At 40.2% G+C, this 19,642-nt stretch overlaps 1 protein-coding gene across 1 annotated transcript; it reads left to right on the top strand.

Annotated features, from left to right (window-relative positions):
• The first annotated feature begins 1,008 nt into the window (after positions 1-1,008).
• On the top strand, positions 1,009-19,262 carry NEK5 (NIMA related kinase 5). The gene is given in 25 exon segments (XM_033142752.1): positions 1,009-1,146; positions 1,798-1,894; positions 2,896-2,993; positions 3,695-3,778; positions 4,930-5,000; positions 5,669-5,755; positions 6,494-6,548; positions 6,839-7,039; positions 7,763-7,838; positions 9,028-9,092; positions 9,094-9,165; positions 11,143-11,174; positions 11,176-11,337; positions 12,144-12,210; positions 12,399-12,428; positions 12,430-12,507; positions 13,817-13,900; positions 14,218-14,325; positions 14,515-14,595; positions 14,958-15,020; positions 15,305-15,430; positions 15,810-15,933; positions 16,573-16,710; positions 17,823-17,952; positions 18,652-19,262. Coding segments are annotated over 25 exon segments (2,469 nt in total). The 5' UTR covers positions 1,009-1,029; the 3' UTR covers positions 18,875-19,262.
• Positions 19,263-19,642: the final 380 nt, after the last annotated feature.

The following is a 19,642-nucleotide window of genomic DNA, read 5'->3' as shown; positions in this document are numbered from 1 at the left end:
GTGTTTCTCAAACTTGGGTCTTCAGCTGGTTTTGGACTACAGTTCCCATCATCCCTGCCCACTTAGCTAGGGATGATGGGGCTTGTAGTGCAAAAACAGCTGATGTCCCAAGTTTGGGAAACACTGAATTAGAGGAAGCCTTTAAATAGAAGAGTGTTCTATCTAAAAACAGAACATCTCAGTACTCTACCCCGGGACCACAAGCAGCATCATGCTCTTTTCATTTTACTCCCGTTTAATTAAGCATTGTATGGAATAGAGCAACATTTTGCCAACTTGGTGCCCTCCAGATGTTTTGGACTACCCTCAGTCCCCAGCTAGAGTTTTAGTCTCAAACACTAGTTTGGCAAAGGCTAGAATACAGGATTTGTGTGTTTCACAACAGACAGGATGAGGAGGGTTCTTCTGCATCCCATTTGTGAATCAGAAGTATATTTCTTTCACATGTGCAATGGGTGTGGCTCCCACAGTCAATGTGATGATAATCAATCTTTAATAAAGGCAATTCTCCCCCAATCTGTAAGTTTCATCGTTTCACTTCCAATGGAGTAGGTGTGTGAATATCCTCTTAATGTCTCGGATTGTACCTAATCAACATTTTTTCATCTTTGTGGAACAAACTTCTGAAACAATTGGTAGAGTCCGGTTTCCTAAATGTTTTTGTATGTATGATGAAATAATGTTTACAGATTAATAAAACGATATCTTATGAGTTTGTAGATACAGTGGTACCTCGGTTTAAGAACGGCCCTGCTTAAGAACTATTCGGGTTACGAGCGTTGCAAAACCGGAAGTAGTGTCCCGGTTTGCGAGCTTTACCTTGGTCTAAGAATGGAATCCGAATGGTGGAAGGGCACTGGCAGCGGGAGGCCTCATTCGGGAAAGTGTGCCTCAGTTTAAGAACTGTTTTGGTTTAAGAATGGACTTCTGGAATGGATTAAGTTTGTAAACCGAGGTACCACTGTATTACCGGTAAGTATCTATCACTTAAATATTTTTGTTTTACAGACATTTCTCTAAATCCACAACATGGATGAGTATGAAGTGATTAAAATGATTGGAGAAGGATCCTTTGGCAAAGTATTCTTGGCTAAAGGAAAGGATAACAATCAACCATGTGTTATCAAGGAGATCAATTTAACAAAGGTAAATAATCTCTCCTCCCACCTGTCCCAAATGCGCTTACCTTTTAGAGTGATGTTATGTATATCATCTACACTCATGATTCAAGACATAGGGAACTGGATATAGTTAGTTTTGGAATGGTTTTATATTTATCCATCTTTATGTACAGGTGAAACTCGAAAAATTAGAATATTGTGGAAAGGTTTATTTCTTTCAGTAATTCAACATAAAATGTGAAACTAATAAATGAGATAGACTCATGACATGCAAAGCGAGATATGTCAAGCCTTTATTTGTTATAATTGTGATGATTATGGCATACAGCTGATGAGAACCCCAAATTAACCATTTCAACTTGGGGGTTTTCATCAGCTGTACACCATAATCATCACCATTATAACAAATAAAGGCTTGACATATCTCACTTTGCATATCATGAATCTATCTCATATATTAAACTCCAGTAGCTAATGAAAACATTTGCTTACATAAATGAACTTTCCCACGATATTCTAATTTTTCGAGTTTCACCTGCATATGTGTGATCAAAACAAAATAAAAAAGTAGATATTTAAATATTCAATACTGTATAAATAAAGTCTATAAACTTCATCTGGGAAAGGGACAGTAATAATCACATGCTTCTCCTTTCTTGTTTCTCAACCAATTTAGATGCCAAGAAAAGAAAAAGAATGCTCTCTGAAAGAAGTCGCTGTTCTGTCCAAAATGAAGCACCCTAATATAGTAGCTTTCTACACTGCCTTTCAAGGTCTCATTTTCTATGGCTTTGTTTGTTTGTTAAAAAAACAACTCTCAGGGTGAGCCGATGCAAAAGAGGACAGGGATTGTGTACCTTTAATAGTTGTGTAGAAGAGGGGTTTTCAGAAGGTATTTAAATAAATTATTTCCATCCCAGTGGTGGAAAATTTACAATCTCACCAGTGGACCATTTGTGCCTTTAATTTTGGGTGGTTTAGCTTCTCATGCAGAACCATGAGAAGTTGCTCCTTGCACATGTTTGAAAGACACAGGATCACTACATATTTCCTTTGCTTCTAGTTACCCTAATGCTGTGTATACCTAGTGTAGGGTGGGGGTCAAGAGGTGGGAAATCTGTAATAGTATTTTGGAGATGGCCAGATCTTAATCTGTTTGGCATGGAATATGTGTCTTGGTGTTGTGAGCCTGAGAATTTGGGTCTTTAGTTGAAATCAGAGAGAATTGTAGCAGATCCTTTACATCCCGGTCATCATCTGCTTGATTTACTTCCATCTGGACGTCGCTACAGGACTTCATATACAAAATTGGCCAGGCACAAGAATAGTTTTTTCCCTTGTGCCATTAAATTGTTAAATTCGTAGTTGTATAGCTGAAGGGGAGGTAAAATATGGGTGGGGTTTCTTTGCTTCTTTGTATTGTGAGAGGAACAGTGTCTGTATGTTTATATTGCAATGTAGCCGAAGCAAATTCCAAGTACGGTATGTTGGAAAATGTACTTGGCCAATGATAAATTATTCCTATTCCTATTCCTATTCCTATCACTATTCCAAGACAGATTACACTGACTGCACTGCTCATAGAAGGAACCATGTACAAACATTAAACTTTAAATGACTTTAAGCATTTTTTGAAATAGTGATGGTGGCAAGAATTAAAAAAATAAACAACCCACTGATTTATTGCTTTGGTTAAGTTTGCTATATCAGTTGCTGTGAAAGCAGTTAATTGCTGTATTTGTAAATACAAAGTTTGTTCATACTTTTATTATAGAGAAAAATAAGTTATATATTATTATGGAATATTGTGATGGAGGTGACCTTATGAAGAGGATAATTTTGCAGTGTGGAGTTTTATTTGATGAAGACAAGGTAAGTTTGCATTTTGAAGAACTGCCTTTCTTTACATTCTCCCATTCAATTATTTATCACAGAAAAAAGGACAAGGAGGAGATTAGCATCCTGCCTTTCATTTTCTTTTATTTACCAAGTCATTAGTGCCATAATAATTTGTGTCTCAGGATGTTGTTGGGGTACCTTTGTATGGCCAATGATCAGGGATGATAGAGAGATCCAACAACATCCAGAGAACCACAGGTTCCCTGCTCTGCTTTAAAAAGCTGCCCTCAAACTGAGGTCCTGGGTGCAAATTTTGGATTGAAGTTGAGGGTGCTGGAACAGGTGGACCTATCCTGGACTGGGCTTACTGAGAACTACAGAAAACGTGAAGTGTGTCTGCTACTCAGGGTGAGTGGTTAGGAAGTTGTTTGACTCTAATCCCAGAGAATGGCTTCTTCTATTAGCTAGATGTCTAAATGTATGTTCTGACCTTGTAGAATAGATATTTGTGTCCAGGTTATATGTCAAGAGTGAGGTTGGAATCCCTATTTCCTGCTTTTTTATGAAGAGATGTATATCTTATTTTTTTCTGATCTCTACTGTATACAATATTAAATTCATCATTTTTTCCCCTGGCATTTGTACCTTTTAAAGGAAGTCCCCCCACCACCACCCTGGTAGAAATTACAGTGGTGGTGGTTTATGGGGTATTGACATTTTATCTTTGCCTATAGATCTTGAGTTGGTTTGTGCAAATCTCCTTAGGACTGAAGCATATACATGACAGGAAGATTCTGCACAGAGATGTAAAAGCACAGGTAAGTCAAAGGGGGAGTGCCTTTTCCCAGTTGTGGTTGGTATGTCAGCTACAACTGTTCTTGGGCAGGGATCCATTGCTGTCGCTTGCACACCTTCCATCAGCTTCAACTGGTGGCCTAGCTGTGCCCCTATCTGGATAGGGATAGCCTAACGCCTGTTGTCTATGCTCGAGTAAACTCTAGGCAGTGCTGTCAAGTATCCCGTTTTCCCCGGGATTCTCCCTTATTTCAAGCAGTTTCCCGCTGCTCTCCCTTATTTTTTATTTCCCTTAAATTTCCCATTTTTAATGGAAGCAGCTCCTCCCCTGCTGGCCAGGGACTGGGTGGGAAAACCTCGCCTACTTGGAGAGAAAAGCCTCAGCCCTCAAAGCAAGTGGGAGCCGTTTCCCGTGCTTACAGGGGGGTGTATTCCTCCCCCTGCATCAGCCCCTATCCATGGCCGCCGAGCTCCTCAGCCGGCCAATAGGGTTAGCTGGCGGGCGGAGCCTGGCTGCCTTTGAGCAGCTGCTGCTTCCTGCCCTGTTTTGATGGGATCAGACAAGAAGGCGATGGGGCTCCATCGCACGGAGCACATGGCTGCCCTCCTCTTTGCTGGCTGCCCTCCTCTTTGCTCCGCTCCGAGCCCGAGCCCGCTTGGAGTTTACATTGCTGCTCCGCCCACTTTTGCTTCTGGCTCCGCCCACCACTGACATGTGACTGTCCCCGGGATAGGTGAGACTGCTGATCCCTTATTTTCAAATCCGAAACTTGACAGCTATGACTCTAGGTTAGATTACTGCAGCACATTACACATGAGGTGCCTCTGAAGATAGTTCAGAAACTTCAGCTGGTGCAGAATTCAGCAGCCAGATTGCTCACCGGTGCAAAACAGTTTGAGCATATAACACCACTCCAGGCTGACTGCACTGGCTGCAGAGTTTTGACTTATAAAGTATTGTGGATTCCATTTTTATGGAACTCCCTTCCAGCTGAGGTCTGACAGACACCCTCCTTATTGAACTTCCAGCGCCTACTGAAGCCTTTATTTCAGCAGCATTTTAACCGAATTCTGATCTTACAGTTTTAAACAATCTACTATACATTCCTTGTACGCTGCTTAGAGACAATTGTGATGAAGCGGTATATAAATCATCACTTTTATGGATTTGCAGAACATTTTCCTCAGCAATAACGGAGTGATAGCAAAACTTGGAGACTTTGGGATTGCGAGAATGCTGAGCAAGTAAGCATTATTTTACGGACTCTCAATATTGTTCTTTCCGTGCTATGTCTGTAAAGGATTACTTTGTTTTAGATAGTGAAATGTTTAGAGAGGGGGATGTAGACTGGCCTTATTCTGACGCTAACTCTAAACAATGATTTATCCTTACTGTATTTTATTCATAAAATGAATACACTGCTTGATTGTAAAAAACCTCAAAGTGGTTTACAATAAATGAAGAGAAGAGGTTGCATCAAGCACCATTTATTTGAGGACGATAACGTGTTCACCATGCTTCCTTGGAAGACAAAGGTGGTATATAAATGTAAAAAATAAATAAATGAGGGAAGCAAAGTAAAAGGTTCCAAATTCACGTTTCGAATAAACTGCAGTTTTCTCTTATATCTGAACTAGGGATACAATGGTTTAGTCTAACAGATTATTAAGCAAACTGATCTTAAATCACATTTTTTTGATCCTGGTTTATTTGAGGGTTCCTGTGTCACTGTTGGTTGGAATACAGATTTTCTGTTACATATTGAAATATATAAGTAGTGTTCTAATTGTTCCTGGAGTCTCCAAATGATGAATTGATGTAGGTATGTATAGTTGCTTCCCCCACCCCAATTTCCCTCTATATAACAAACTTACTGGTCAAACCCATTATTTTTCATCGTTGTTTTCCTTAGTACTATGGAATTTGCTCGGACCTGTGTAGGAACACCATATTACTTGTCACCTGAAATCTGTGAGAACAAGCCATATAACAACAAAACGTGAGTCTGAATATTTCTGATGCACATATTTCAACCACATCATGGGAGGAATTCAGTGTTGTCATGGGTCTGAGCCTCATGTTGGGCAAAAGGATTCCTGCCTTGCATGGGTTGGACTAGGTGACACTTGTGGTCCCTTCCAGCTCTGTGATAGCACCATACCTTTTCCATCCTCCTGCTAGACAACTGGAATTGCCCCATAAGGAGGCCTTTTTTTCAGGAGTGGATAGTAAATCTCTTAATTGTAGGTTTTGCCTCTGCCTTCCAATGGCCTGTCTCCCCAGGCACTCCTTGCTTACATGTTGTGGGTAATTTTTTTACATGTTGACATGTGAGAAACCTTTGCTCTTAGAGGTTTGCCAAGCTCATATGACTGAGGATGCTCTCACCACCCAGGCATTAATCTTCATGAAAACATGACATCTGCTGAACATCGTGGGTGATTCTTACTTATTGCAATACTGAGACTTCTCTCTCTCTCTCTCAGGTTGACTATGTATTTAGAAGCTTAACTGTTCTATTTCTCTTTTATGCAACTTCTCTGTTGTCTTTTATATCTCCATCCTTATTATTAAGAAAGCTTCTTAATTTGGAACCTAGGATGTGTCTATATATTTTGTGAATTGTATTTGTTTTTCAACGAACAGGATGAATTAGTTTGTTGACTGCAGAGCTGAGATGTATATTCTTGTTTTACAATGTTTCCCCACCCCATACTATGATTTATTTCTTTTACAGAGATATATGGTCCCTTGGCTGTGTATTATATGAACTCTGTACTTTAAAGCACCCTGTAAGTACATTAGCAGACTATTTGTAAATCGTTTAATATAATATTTACTAAGAATGAAAAATTTTCAAGTGGACCTTTTGAAAAGCAGCAGTTAGAATTGTAACTTTCAATGCTTCTAAATCTTGGACAGCCTAGGAAGGAGATGCCAGTTTGTATAGATCTGAGGGTGTTTTTTTCCCCTGGGCCACATGGTGATATTTCCTCCAGAAAAGATGCTGAGTCAACATTTTTATTTAAACGTCACATTTCACTTGGCAGTCACTATTTATGGCTGTATTTTAATATTTCAGTTTGAAGGCAAGAGTTTGCCTCAACTTGTGCTGAAGATCTGCAGAGGCTATTTCACACCAGTATCTATGAAGTATTCATGTGAATTAAGAACTTTAGTATCGCAGCTGTTTAAAACATCTCCAAGAGATCGCCCTTCTATCAACTCCATTTTGAAAAAGCCCTTTTTGGAGAAGCAAATAAAGAATTTTCTGCCCCCTGAGGTGAGTGTCTGCTAGACAATCCAAAGAAATGAGAAAACCCCTTCCCTGGTAACCTTCACACTCCTTTCCCCCTTCTGCCTCTTTTCACTTTGCACATGGTAGTCACATTGAAGGTGAATGTGTAGAATTTACACTCGAGGAGTGGAATTGTCTGACGTCAATTGCTGCTAATGCTTGCTTTCCGCAGGGAAATGTATTTATTAATTGAATTTATTAAAGGAGCCCAGCGTGGCAAACACCAAAGTGGTAAAACAGGGTGATTAAAAATAAATATATATTTCCAAACAATGAAGAACGTTTTTAATAGTTGCTGGGAACGGTATCTCTGAGCCATCAAATGACCGGGTGAACAGAAATGTTTCTGAATGCTTTCTGAAAGTTAGTAACGAGGGAGGAAAAAACACCTCACCAAGGAGGAAATTAAACAAGTGGGGAACCACCACTGGGAACTGGGCAGCACCCAGCAGCTCCAACAACAACAACAACAACAACAACAACAACAGGTCATTCCCTACTGATTGTAGGGCCCCAAAATAGTTGATATTGAGGAAGACACTCTTTAGATAAAGGCAAGATGTTTGTTCCCTCTTGTCTTGAATTATCAGAATGAGCAAGCAGCTTTGGGTGCATTGGGACACTAGTGACTCACCAACTGAGCGAAGATGTAGCATAGATAGATAGATAGATATGCATGTGTGTGTAATCTGTTATATTTGCTTCCAGATCATGGAGGAAGAATTCAGCCACACCGTCATTCACAGAAAAAAGGTCTCTAGATTCACTGCCATCAGGCAAGCTGGTTGCTCACTAAGGTTTATGTATACATATATATAAATGAAAGCATAATGCTTAAGAGAGAGAGAAGTTTGTTTTAAATTGGTACTGAGATAATTAGTCAAATTTCAATGAAGATGCTGTATAATAAATTTGCATGCTCCTTCCCCTTTGGCGCCACCGGTGGCATCAAAAACTATTGAGCAGATGCATGTACTGAATACGGCTCGAGTTTAAGAGTTGTGCTTTAAGGTAGTAGCCCCATTCTGCTGGTATTGTAAGTAAGAAGTAGGATCAACAGATATTTTAATTAATAAACAACATATCAAAGTGGTTCACAACAACTACATAAAACCATTAAATAAAAACCATATAAAAAAGATAAAATCAGATATCAGTTAACTACTGTGGTAGGATGTATTCTTAATTGCCTGCATAAGCCTGAAGGAATCGGAAAGTTTTCAGCAGGCATTTAAAAACTGAAACAGAAGAGGCCTGCTGAATCTCTGTTGGCAGAGTATTCCACAGAACTGGGCTGGTGACATTAAAAGCTTGGTTTCTTGTCGTTGTCAAATTAGCCTTGCCAGCTTGGGGGAATGACCAGCAATGCTCCTGCAATGATTGAGCTGGGATATAACGGTGTAGCTCTTAAGATCACAGAACTGCTTTAGTCAGGTGTAGTTTTCTCTCCAAGAAAGTGAAATCTTAGTTTATATATTGTTTACAAGTGTTGCACTCGAATAAATTCAGGCCTCCGATTCTGTCATCTAAAGTGTAAACATGGGTAGAATTATTACTTTGCCGTTACAAGGTAGCATTAATTTTATGCAACTTCTAGTGAAAGGTGGGCCTATATATTGCCAGTGCATTGTGTGCAGACCACAGAGGCAAACACTGCGCCCTTTCCTTGATGAGGTAGACTGAGTCAGGTAATGGCAGTTCCCTTCCCACTGGAACTAGAAGAATGTTTTAGATCAATAGAAATAGATGGTGGTAGGTACTTCAGTAAGCATTGCTCAGGAGTAATTCTCATTACCTGAGTGCTCACATTTTGGAGCATATTTAATTGGAGCAGAACTGCACATTTGGTGCCAAACAGGATTCCCAACTCAGTGTATGCTGCTGGTCATTCTGGGGTTTTGAAGGGGAGGGGCATAGGAGTATGATATTGGAAATAATTATCAAAACCTTATTTAATTGAATTATCAAAGGAGCTCCTGAAGTTCAGAAATCAAGAATCCATGATCATCATTCACCCAAAATCAAGCTGGAGATGCTGTCCAGAAAAACAAGACATAATGTATGAAAATGAATGGAAAGCTCCTTCAAGGCCCCAGGATCCTATTAATCAGGTAATAATAATAATAATAATAGTAATAGTAATTAAAGTTATTTTGGCCTTTACCATATTTTTCTGTGTATAAGACTAGGTTTTCCCCCTAAAAAATAATGTCAAAATTAGGGGACATCTTATACACGGATACACCCCCCCCATTTGAGTCCCCCAAAATACGGGAGGGGTACGTATACATGGGGCGTCTTTAGACGGAAAAACATGGTAACTGTTTAATGGAGTTCTTTATTTGTCATGTACTTTCACTTTGCAGCAGTAAAGGGCACTTATTCAGGGATGGGTGACCCTCCAGGTGTCGCTGAACTCCAGTACCCATTATCCCTAAATATTGGTCATGCTGGGCTGGGGCTGATGGGAGCTGGAGTCCGACACCATCTAGAGGGCCACAGGTTTATTATTCCTGTACCGACTAATTTAACAGTGTTTGACAAATAAGCAAATTTAGGGTCAAACAAGATGTGAGGTATAATGTGTCTTTGAACCTGATTCTGGAATTCTTTTCCTCAATCTGCTCTTGTATTTTTTAAAAATCGAAAAAGCAATTCCGAGGCCCCTAATCTGTATAATGGTCCCTCTTAGCAGCTGTTAGGATTCTCACCTTTTTATTTTTTTTAAAAAAAGCTAAGTAGCAGATTCAAAGCTATGTTCTGTATCTAGTTTGACCTTAAGTTTGTACCTCTTTAAAGGGATGCGCAAGCCACACTTTGCTGTTACGCATCACTCTTGATCCAGATCACACAACCACATAAAAAGTCCGTAGGTAAAGGTACCCTGACCGTAAGGTCCCGTCGCGGATGACTCTGGGGTTGTGGCGCTCATCTCGCTTTACTGGCCAAGGGAGCCGGCGTAACAGCTTCCGGGTCATGTGGTGAGCATGACTAAGCCGCTTCTGGCGAACCAGAGCAGCGCACGGAAACACCGTTTACCTTCCCACAGGAGCGGTACCTATTTATCTACTTGCACTTTGTGCTTTCGAACTGCTAGGTTGGCAGGAGCTGGGACCGAGCAACGGGAGCTCACCCCATTGCGGGGATTCAAACCGCCAACCTCCGATCGGCAAGCCCTAGTCTCAGTGGTTTAGACCACAGCGCCACCCATGTCCCATAAGCATAAGTCCATAAGCACTTCCAATTTCTCACTTTTTCTTCTTAAAGTTAGGTCAAGGGGAAGGCGTGGGTGCCTAATGAGATTGCCCCACAGGGGTAGGGAGAATGCCTAGGCACTTGTGGTGTTAAGTTGTTTAGGCCATCGGCAGGCCAAAGGAGTTAATGGGTTCACATGAGATGATTGATAGGAGTCATAAATATTGTTTAGCGGAATGCTTTGTCCACAGAGAAAGCATAAGCTGCAGCACAAGCAGAAGAATGGAAAATGGAATATGCTTGCTATTTTATGTTTATACCCCGATTCTCATCAGAAAGGTTGGATCTTGAATGAAGTTCTCAGTGGTCTTGTGTCCAGACACTGTTCAGGACCAAACTTCTTCAATTCAAGAATGGCTGACCCTCCACGTGCCCTTATGTTCCAGGGACAGTCCTGGATTTATAGAAGTTGTCCTAGTTCTGATTTGATCCTGGAATGCCCCATTTTTCCTTAGGACATACCCTATTTTTGTCAGAGAAACGTTGAAGGGTATGGAGTTATCTGACCCCTGAGCCATCTGAAGACAGCCCTGTATGCGGAAGTTTTTAAAATGTTCAATGTTTATTATGTTTTTATATATGTTGGAAGCCGCCCAGAGTGACTGGGGCAACCCAGTCAGATGGGTGGGGTATAAATAGTGAAATTATGTTATGGAATAGGACGTCCTATTTTCTTCAGAGAAATGTTGGAGAGTATGGGAAAGTATACCATTGGGTGCTAATCACTAGGCCCAGGAAGTGATGTGCTTTAACAATATGATTTAGCAAATGGATAACTTCAGAGACAGTGGCTTTCTTGCCTTCATAATTTTAATATGTATGATGTTTCCCAGCCCTGGGGTCCTCGGTTGAAGATGTGTGGAAATCAGAAGCTGCCAGAATGAGGGGCACTATGCCCATTATTATATGAAACTTGAAAACTTACAGAAAAGGCCCTTTGAGCAGGGTGATGATCCTCGTATCAGTGAAAGATTGGAAGAGTATTATAAGCAAAAAGGACAAAAACCACCACCTCCACCACCTCACTGGTAGGATTCCCCCCCCCATTGAATATTGATACATCTCATGATTTTGACATGGGTATTCTTGACTGTGCAAGAATTAGCAAGGTTTTGTTTGCTTGCTTGCTTTCAGTTTGATACCACACCGAATTAGTTAAGCTAAAGCCCATTGATTTCAAGTTCGTGTTCAAATTTGAAATTCTGAAGTGATACTGAATATGAGCAGGTTTGTCTGCAACGTATGTTGTGGCAGCAACATTTGTTTATTTATTGCATAACATTATATACCATTCAGTCATAATAATACCTCAAAGAAGTTGGCAAAAAGAATAAGAACAACATGATCAGTTTTAAAAAGTTGCAAAAATATTTAAAACATTAAAAAAAAAAAATCAGCAACAAGCCAAAACCAGATTAAAACTCATAACAGCATCCACTAGTCTAGATAGACTTGCCTAAACAAAAATGTTTTTAGCAGGTGCCGGAAAAGTACAGTGCCTATCTGGTATCAGTAGACATGGAGTTTCAAAATGTGGGTGCTAAGATGGTAAAAGATAAATTTGTGCAGAACAAAATGTGTTACCTGTAACAGTGCCCGTACCTCAGATGGAGTTGATCCTGTGGGCATATATGGGTTGATGATGATTCAGCTTCAGGTGGGGAGAGTATGGGGATTGCTAGACCATTTATGACTGAAAAACAGAGAAGCAGTGTGAAAAGGTAGACATCCAACTTAACCTTTTAATCTATAGTTTTTTATATTCAGTACAGTTTACTAATGAAACTTGGAATCCAGCTTCAAATTTTCACTGATGTTCCTGTTTTCTTCACAGGCCTGCAGAATATCTTCAGAGACGACACAATGCGCAGCAGTACAAGATAAAAGTAGAGAAGCAACTTGTAAGCATTTTTTCTAATAAGTTAGAATAACAGACTGAAAACCGATAAGCAATGGAAGGGCAAATAGAGTGGTATTTAAAAATGCACTAGCATGAAAAAAAACACCTCCAACTACATTTTACTTTTCCATTCAGTGGGGTGGTTCGGAAATGTTTACATTTTGTACGTTTCCATTATTTTGCATTTAGGGATTGCGCCCATCTTCTGCTGACCGGCAGTAATTTTCAAATGCAGAATCAGGAGATGAAGGAAGAGCAGTTGAGAGCTCTTGCTCAAAAAAATAAAATGAAAGAACAGGTAAGAAAGAGCAATGTTAGTGCTCCCTTGGGCTATGGGTCAAGGGAACTATAACATGAATCATAGAGTCTTATTATGCAAATGCCGGGGGGCAGGATCCCCACACAGATCCATGTAAATCTGCTACTGCAAAACCATAGTACAGGCATTCTTTTTTAGTATGTGAAAACAGGTGCACTATTTGTTAGGGCAGAAGTACTGGGCAATTAATGGTGGATTACTTAGAATTAGTGCTATATCTTCTAGTCTTCGCTTTTGGGGTCTTGGGTGGGGTAGAGCAATCCATATCTGTGATCCACCATGCTGGGGGAGGGGGGTTAGATGAGGTGCCCCCTCTACTCAGCTTGCCCAGGTGTTGCCAAGCTGCCATCACAGAGCTCCTAACCACACCTGCTTAAACTACTGGTGGTCTGAAGCTACTAATGACAGCATTCTCACTGGCAGAAGCTGGCCTAAAGCCCCCAATATGGGACATTTTGGGAACAGGGAGAGGGTGGGGAAGGGAAGGGGCAGAGGCTGGGCTGGCCAAGGATCTGCTCCATCCTAAACCAGCCAGCTACCAGTAAGTTGTTGCAGTAGGCCTGATCTAGGCCTCTCCACTGAAGCTTTCTCCCCCCACACCTCCCTGCAAACTGGCATGAGTTGCTCCAGCAGTGTGACTCATAGAATCATAGAGTTGGAAGAGACCACAAGGGCCATCCAGTCCAACCCCCTGCCAAGCAGGAAACACCATCAAAGCATTCCTGACAGATGGCTGTCAAGCCTCTGCTTAAAGACCTCCAAAGAAGGAGACTCCACCACACTCCTTGGCAGCAAATTCCACTGTCGAACAGCTGTTACTGTCAGGAAGTTCTTCCTAATGACTCCACTATTCTATTAAGCCCCTTTGCTGCCAGGAGTTTGGATTGCTCTTTTACTTATTTTAGGTGTTCTCAAAGGCTTTGGCATTTGTTTATTTAATATGCCACCTATCAGTTTGACCGCTACTTAGATAAAATTATTATTATTATTATTATTGAGCAGACCACTTCAAGAAGTGTGCTGTCATGCTTGGGAAGCTGCTGTTTAAGAAAGGCTTAAAATCTTCATAGCAGAGACTGTGTGTGTGTGTGTGTGTGTACATACTTAAATACTGTACTGATATTTGCTACAGTCCTTTACAAATCATATTAGCTCTCCTGAACACAATAGAATTCCTGAATGAACATGCATAGAATTTTGATGTTAATGTACATATTGCTGATAAAACGTGTCGCTTCTCAAGTTTCCTGTGGGTACACATTTTTAAAAATCTGATCATGTTTAACAGGAATACCTGAAACAGCTGCAGAAGATTCGCCAGCAGTACCACAGTGAAGTAAATGAAATTAGACGTAAAGCAGAATCTCTAGAGGTAAATTTCACTGCACCAAACTTTTACTAGAGCTTTCCCATACCTCCCTTTCCAAGATGTGGCAGACTGATAGTAATTATGCTGATGTTGCTTATCCTTCTGTTTAGATTATTGTAATGGGAGGATTTTAGCAGTTGAAATCCATTCTGCCCCTTTAGTGGTCAGTACTAGGACTGACAAGAGTTTTGGGTGTGAGAGCAAATAGTGGCTAGGATTCAGAGTTCTCACTTTGTGTGTATGCACAAGCAATTCTACACATGTATCACCGTTTCTTTCAAATCAGCAACATTTTTAATTTAATATATTCTGTTTTAAAGGAGAATAAAAATATAAAGGACAAAACATATATTGTGAAACAGAGAAAGACTGAGAACCAACCTACTTATAATTATATTATTCCTGGAAGACAAGATGAACCAGTTCAGGTATTAGCGCCTCTGTATGGTACAATGTGATAGTTGAAATGTTTACATTAATGGGGAAAGGTCACAGTTTTTAACATGGTTGACTATGCTTTATCAAAATATAATAAGAGCATACTTCATTTTTTACTGGAAGTACCGGTAACTGTGCCTGTTAATTTTTAAAAAAATTTTTTTTTTTTGTCTTACAAGGATCTTGAGCAAAACCTGAAACAAATTGGAGTACATAACTGGCAGGAGGAAAATTTCCTTGAAAGACAACACAAAGCAAAGGTTAAAGATAAACTTCTCTTCATTTTGTTTGGCCTTTGTATACTGATAGTTCTGAAAATGGGGTTTCAGGTGACTATGTCAGCCAGTGATGATCATGCATGTGATGGCCATTTCAGGTACGTGGGAGATATATGCTGTCTTTTCCTATCTTGTTTCCTAATCTACTCTGCCACAAAATCCCATACTGGGGAACGGAGAGGAAAAAATTTGAAGCACATGAGTGGATTGCTGCCTTCCCTTGGACCGGAGGAATGATAATCAGCGTCATCATGCTCTCCTCTGCCTGTATTTCAGATGATGGCATGAGGATTCTTTAAAATGTGTATCTGTGATAGTTGGTAACTCTTTTTTATTTTCTTCAGGGAGGTGTAAAGTTTCAGATTGATCTGAAAGATGGTGTTTCAGATTTCCAGAAAGAGAAAGAGGTATGGGCTATTGTTATATGTTACACCAGTTATATGTTATATGTTATATATTATATGTTACACCAGGTTAGCCTAGAAAACGGTTTGGCTGGAGAAAAACAAGCTAAGCCTCATAGTTTGTTATGCTCAAAGAGAGGCAGAGATGAGTGATTGAATACTGTGCACAAGCACACTCCTCATTCATAAAGCCGTAATTTATTTTTGACCGTGCCTTCCTGCTGCATGTGGGCCTATGTACACGAATTGAGTAAGTTCTCAATGTGCATTGTTTCTTTTGATTTTAGGAATGTGATAAACTGAATGAAGCCTTAACTTTTGAAGATGGAGAAAACCTTAAGAAAAAACTGACAAACTTCTGTGATGATTATATAGACAAAGCACTGCTAGAACTACAGTGTTGGGAAACAGGTGTGCTTCTCTAAACTGCTAGACTTTTTGGTGTGCTGTTCCTTTATTCACTTGCAGTTATAGTCCTTTATGTTCTTTCTGTTGCTCATATCATGTAGGCCTGTATTTCTTAGAGCTTATTTGTATAACTTTTGCTTTTTGTTTTGGGCATACAATGATACTGTCTTGTCACCATGTACCTGATCAGCTCAGTTTTTTGTTTTAGCTTGTTAGGCCAGTGATAATATGTAATCAATATATACAAGAATGGGTTCCATGCATAACTTCATTACAATATATGTGCTGAAAAATAAACCAGTGGACCTTTGTGTCTCATAATTAACACCAGATTTTTATCCATTCAGATTTAAAAGCAATTGAAGGTAATCTCCTTTCCCTTAGGTGGTGACAATGAGATGATGCCACAGTAAACAGAAACACTGGCAAACATCAGTCCCACAGACTCTTCTGAATCTTCTAGAAAATGCAGATATTTCCTCTACATCGACTACCATGGATGAAGCAGGTAATCTCTTGGGAAGCATTTTCTGAGTGTTACACTTGGTTCTTTTAAATGTGAAATACAGTGGGCATTTCAGAAGGGTGCTCTACTGTGACCTGAAATATCACTTCCATACTTCCCAAAGTGCAAGAGAGGCATCCCTAAAAAATTACTTGTGGGTGCTAAGCTAGACTGTGAGCAGGCTGTTTCCTGACCATTCCTAGCCTAGTGTGCTTGCTCAGAGCTATTTTAATTCTACCTTTTGTCCAAAAAGGTCGGCAACCCCTGCTCTATTCCCCCCACATCTCTATAGTCATCATCCATTCAGCTGTATTCAGCTGTTTTCTGAAATGGTTCGTGAACCTCCTAGCCCACTAGAGGCCCCTAAGACTTGTTTTGTCTTAGTTTAGAAATACTTTAAACTGTCACCTTCCTGTCCTTCAAATATTTTGTCATTGGAAAAAATGTTCCATAGTGCTGTTGCCTGAGCAAAAGTGTCGGCAAATGAATGCACCTTCGTAGAAGGATGAATTATGATTGCATGAGCAAGAGAGGAGGCAGAAGGCAGAAATTTTTTTACATTTGAAGGTGAAATGCAGCGGGGCTAGTTTTACGTGAAAGCCTTGCTAATGCAGAGTGAGTGAACTAATTATTATTTCTCAGTGGGCCAGGTTACCTTGATGCCTCCAGAATTCCATGAAAACAGGAGAAAATGGAGCCAAGAACCACCCGGGACACTAATGAACATGCTAGCTGAAGCAGAATGCTCCAGTGACACTTTGTGCCAAGCCGAAGAACACAGTAAGTTGCTTCTTACATATTTTGCTACTTGATAGTCACATCTGAGATTTATTTGACATTGCCTGCAGCTACTGAATATATCAGTGCACTTAACCTACACACAACAAGCACATAGATTGAGGGGGAAAGCTTGAATTGCCCTAAAACAGACAGTATCTGTGTAATGTTCATACCTCAGTACACAATAGTGAGGATAAATAAAACAACAGGAGGATGGTTTTAAAACAATCAGTCATTATATTTTAACATACCATGATATAAAGACAACACGTATGCTTGAAGTAAATGGGGAAAGTTGCATACAGTAAAATTGTGCCCAAACATCTTATACAACCAATTATTGATTGCAGGATAAATTGGAAAGTTAAGAAGCTTCACGGTAATGAAACGATGTGAAAGATCGTCTAGTAATTCCAAACTTAATAATGCCTATCCAGGACCTTATGAGAAAGCTGTAGAGTCTTACATACTGTATATTCTGGCATATAAGACTACTTTTTAATCCAGGAAAATCTTCTCAAAAGTCGGGGGTTGTCTTATACGCTGGGTGGAGAATCAATGGTCGAGTATATCTCAAACTCTATATTTTAACAGGAAAAGTTAGGGGTCGTGTTATACGCCCAGTCGTCTTATATGCCGAAAAATACGGTATTTTTCAATTCCAGCAGAAGGCTCAGCTCACAGTGTTTCAAGCAGAATTATTCCTCACTGAGCTTGTATGAGGTTTGGTGTCCTGCATATTAAAACGGTGGTCTCATCAAATCCTTGGCCTGAGCAAGTAGCTACCTCTATCAGGCTAGCAATAGTGATCACGTGTCCACTCACCCACCTGGAGGTACCACTTCACACAAACAGATTGGCCTAGTCCCATTGTGAATTTGGAAGCAGCCCCACATTTGGAAGGCAGTCCTCTGTGGGCTACCTCATGTGAACTGGCCAAATATATTTAATTAGATTAGCATCAGGTATAAACCAAATGGCGACACATTGGCCAACCCTGCTCTATAAGTTTACACACACACACACACACACACACACTCCTTGCTGTAAATTCAAAGTGGCTTACAATCTTTAAAACACAATAAAACCAAATAAAACATTTTCCACTTCAGAGGAGACAGTAACCCCATGCACTCCAAAAAACGATAAAGCTGATTCAGAAGCGAGTTCTGATTCAGAAGTGGATGCTGCTGTTGAAGTGGATGAAGAAAGGCTTGATCCAAGATCTGATGACGACGATACGTAAGTTGGCCTTTGCTTTTTTGACAGTATCAGCGTAGCATAAAAGACTCTTGTTAAGCAACAGTATTTTTGAGCTGTTCAGACCTTAAGATTTGTGACAAATGTATAGAATGGGGAGAATCGGCAACCTCACCAATTTAATAGCATAGTTCTCTCTAGATAAATTAGTATAATTGCTTAAAACTAGGGTGCTGTTTGCTTTGAAAGGTGTCTAACTTTCACTTTAGCTCATGTTTAATATAAAGTACTGACAGTGGGCAAACTGATAATTTCGTAAAAATAGGTTGACCAGCAAGCCTGGTGAAGCTAAAACTCCAGAACTGAGTACTTGGCTCTCAATCTCAACATTGTGTGAACCGGCATTGAAGGAAGAAAAACAGGAAGAGCAGCAAATACTTTCATACTGCTCTTTGCTGACTCATACTATGAGGTCTCCCTTGAGCCAAAGTTTTAGGCACCCCTGGCTTTAACAAATAGCACTTTCAGACAGTCCTGCTTATGCCTTAAAGTTGGTGAGATGGGAACTCTGTACCCTCACAAGGCAACTGTGTAGGGCCCCATTAACACGTAAACCAGCTCTCACACTTTCAATTTTTTTTAAATAAATATTGCCGTTTAGAAATTCAACATTATGATAACTTGATCAAGAATCGTAAGTTAATAGCTGTTTTATCCTATTAATTTAATCTGTTAACACAGTAACTTTGAAGAATCTGAGGATGAATTGAGGGATGAACTGGTAGAATCCCTGGAAAAAGTAGTAACATCTCTTCAAGAGGAGATTATAAAAGCCCCAGCTAAAACAGAAGACACAGATCAACTGAAAAAAGAAGCAGCATCCAATGGTAACCTTAAATCCATTGAAAGTTTGGAAGAGGATAGTAACCTGACTGAAGACAAACAGGAAGGAACTATCAGTTAACACTCTCTTGGGGAATAGTTCCTTAAGAATGACTGGTAGCTAGTGGAATGTGTTTTAAGAAATGGTTATCTCTTTGTAGGCTTATCAACAACTATTTGGGACCATAATTACAGAGGTGGGAGGTACGGTCCAGGTAGTGCAAGGCAGTTCAGTTTAACAAACTTTACATGACTGGTCCCCTGCCTTCCTGCATTTTGACATTATCCCCACAGCCTTTACAACATTTAGTTCCTCATTCTCCAGTTGCACATTATAATGTTACTTAGATATAAAAACATCATTAGGGATTTGCAGCCTAGAACAAGTCGACATCTTGATATGGAAGCACTTTATTAATCTTTTCCCCACAAGTCTTACTCAGCTAGAGACCTTGCAGCATAGCCTATAGCAGCGGTGGGGAACCTATGGCACGCGTGCCAGACTTGTCACGCAGAGCCCTCACTGCTGGCACGTGCGCCATCGGCCCATCGGTTGTTGTTGTTTTTTCCCCAGACTACAGCTTGTGTCCGCTCTTGAAACCCGGAATTGTTTTTTTGGTAGTTGTTGTTGTTTTGCTGGTGATTGTATTCAGCGATTGGTCTGTTTTTCAATTTGTTGCGTCAGTAGCTGTTTCTGATTGGGCATAACAGAGTTCGTTTTTTAACCCTCATTGTGCTGTTGTTGTTGTTTTGGCGCTTTGGCAGACGATGTCGTCGGTGCTGCATGTTAGTTCCTGCGAAGGTGTTATTCGTCATTTATTTCTGTTCTCTCCCCCCCCCCCCCAAAAAA

The sequence above is a fragment of the Lacerta agilis genome, chromosome 3 (assembly GCF_009819535.1).
Source record: "Lacerta agilis isolate rLacAgi1 chromosome 3, rLacAgi1.pri, whole genome shotgun sequence".
NCBI lineage: Eukaryota > Metazoa > Chordata > Lepidosauria > Squamata > Lacertidae > Lacerta > Lacerta agilis.
The sequence above is the reverse complement of the archived record's forward strand: the minus strand, read 5'-3'. Positions and strand labels throughout refer to the sequence as shown.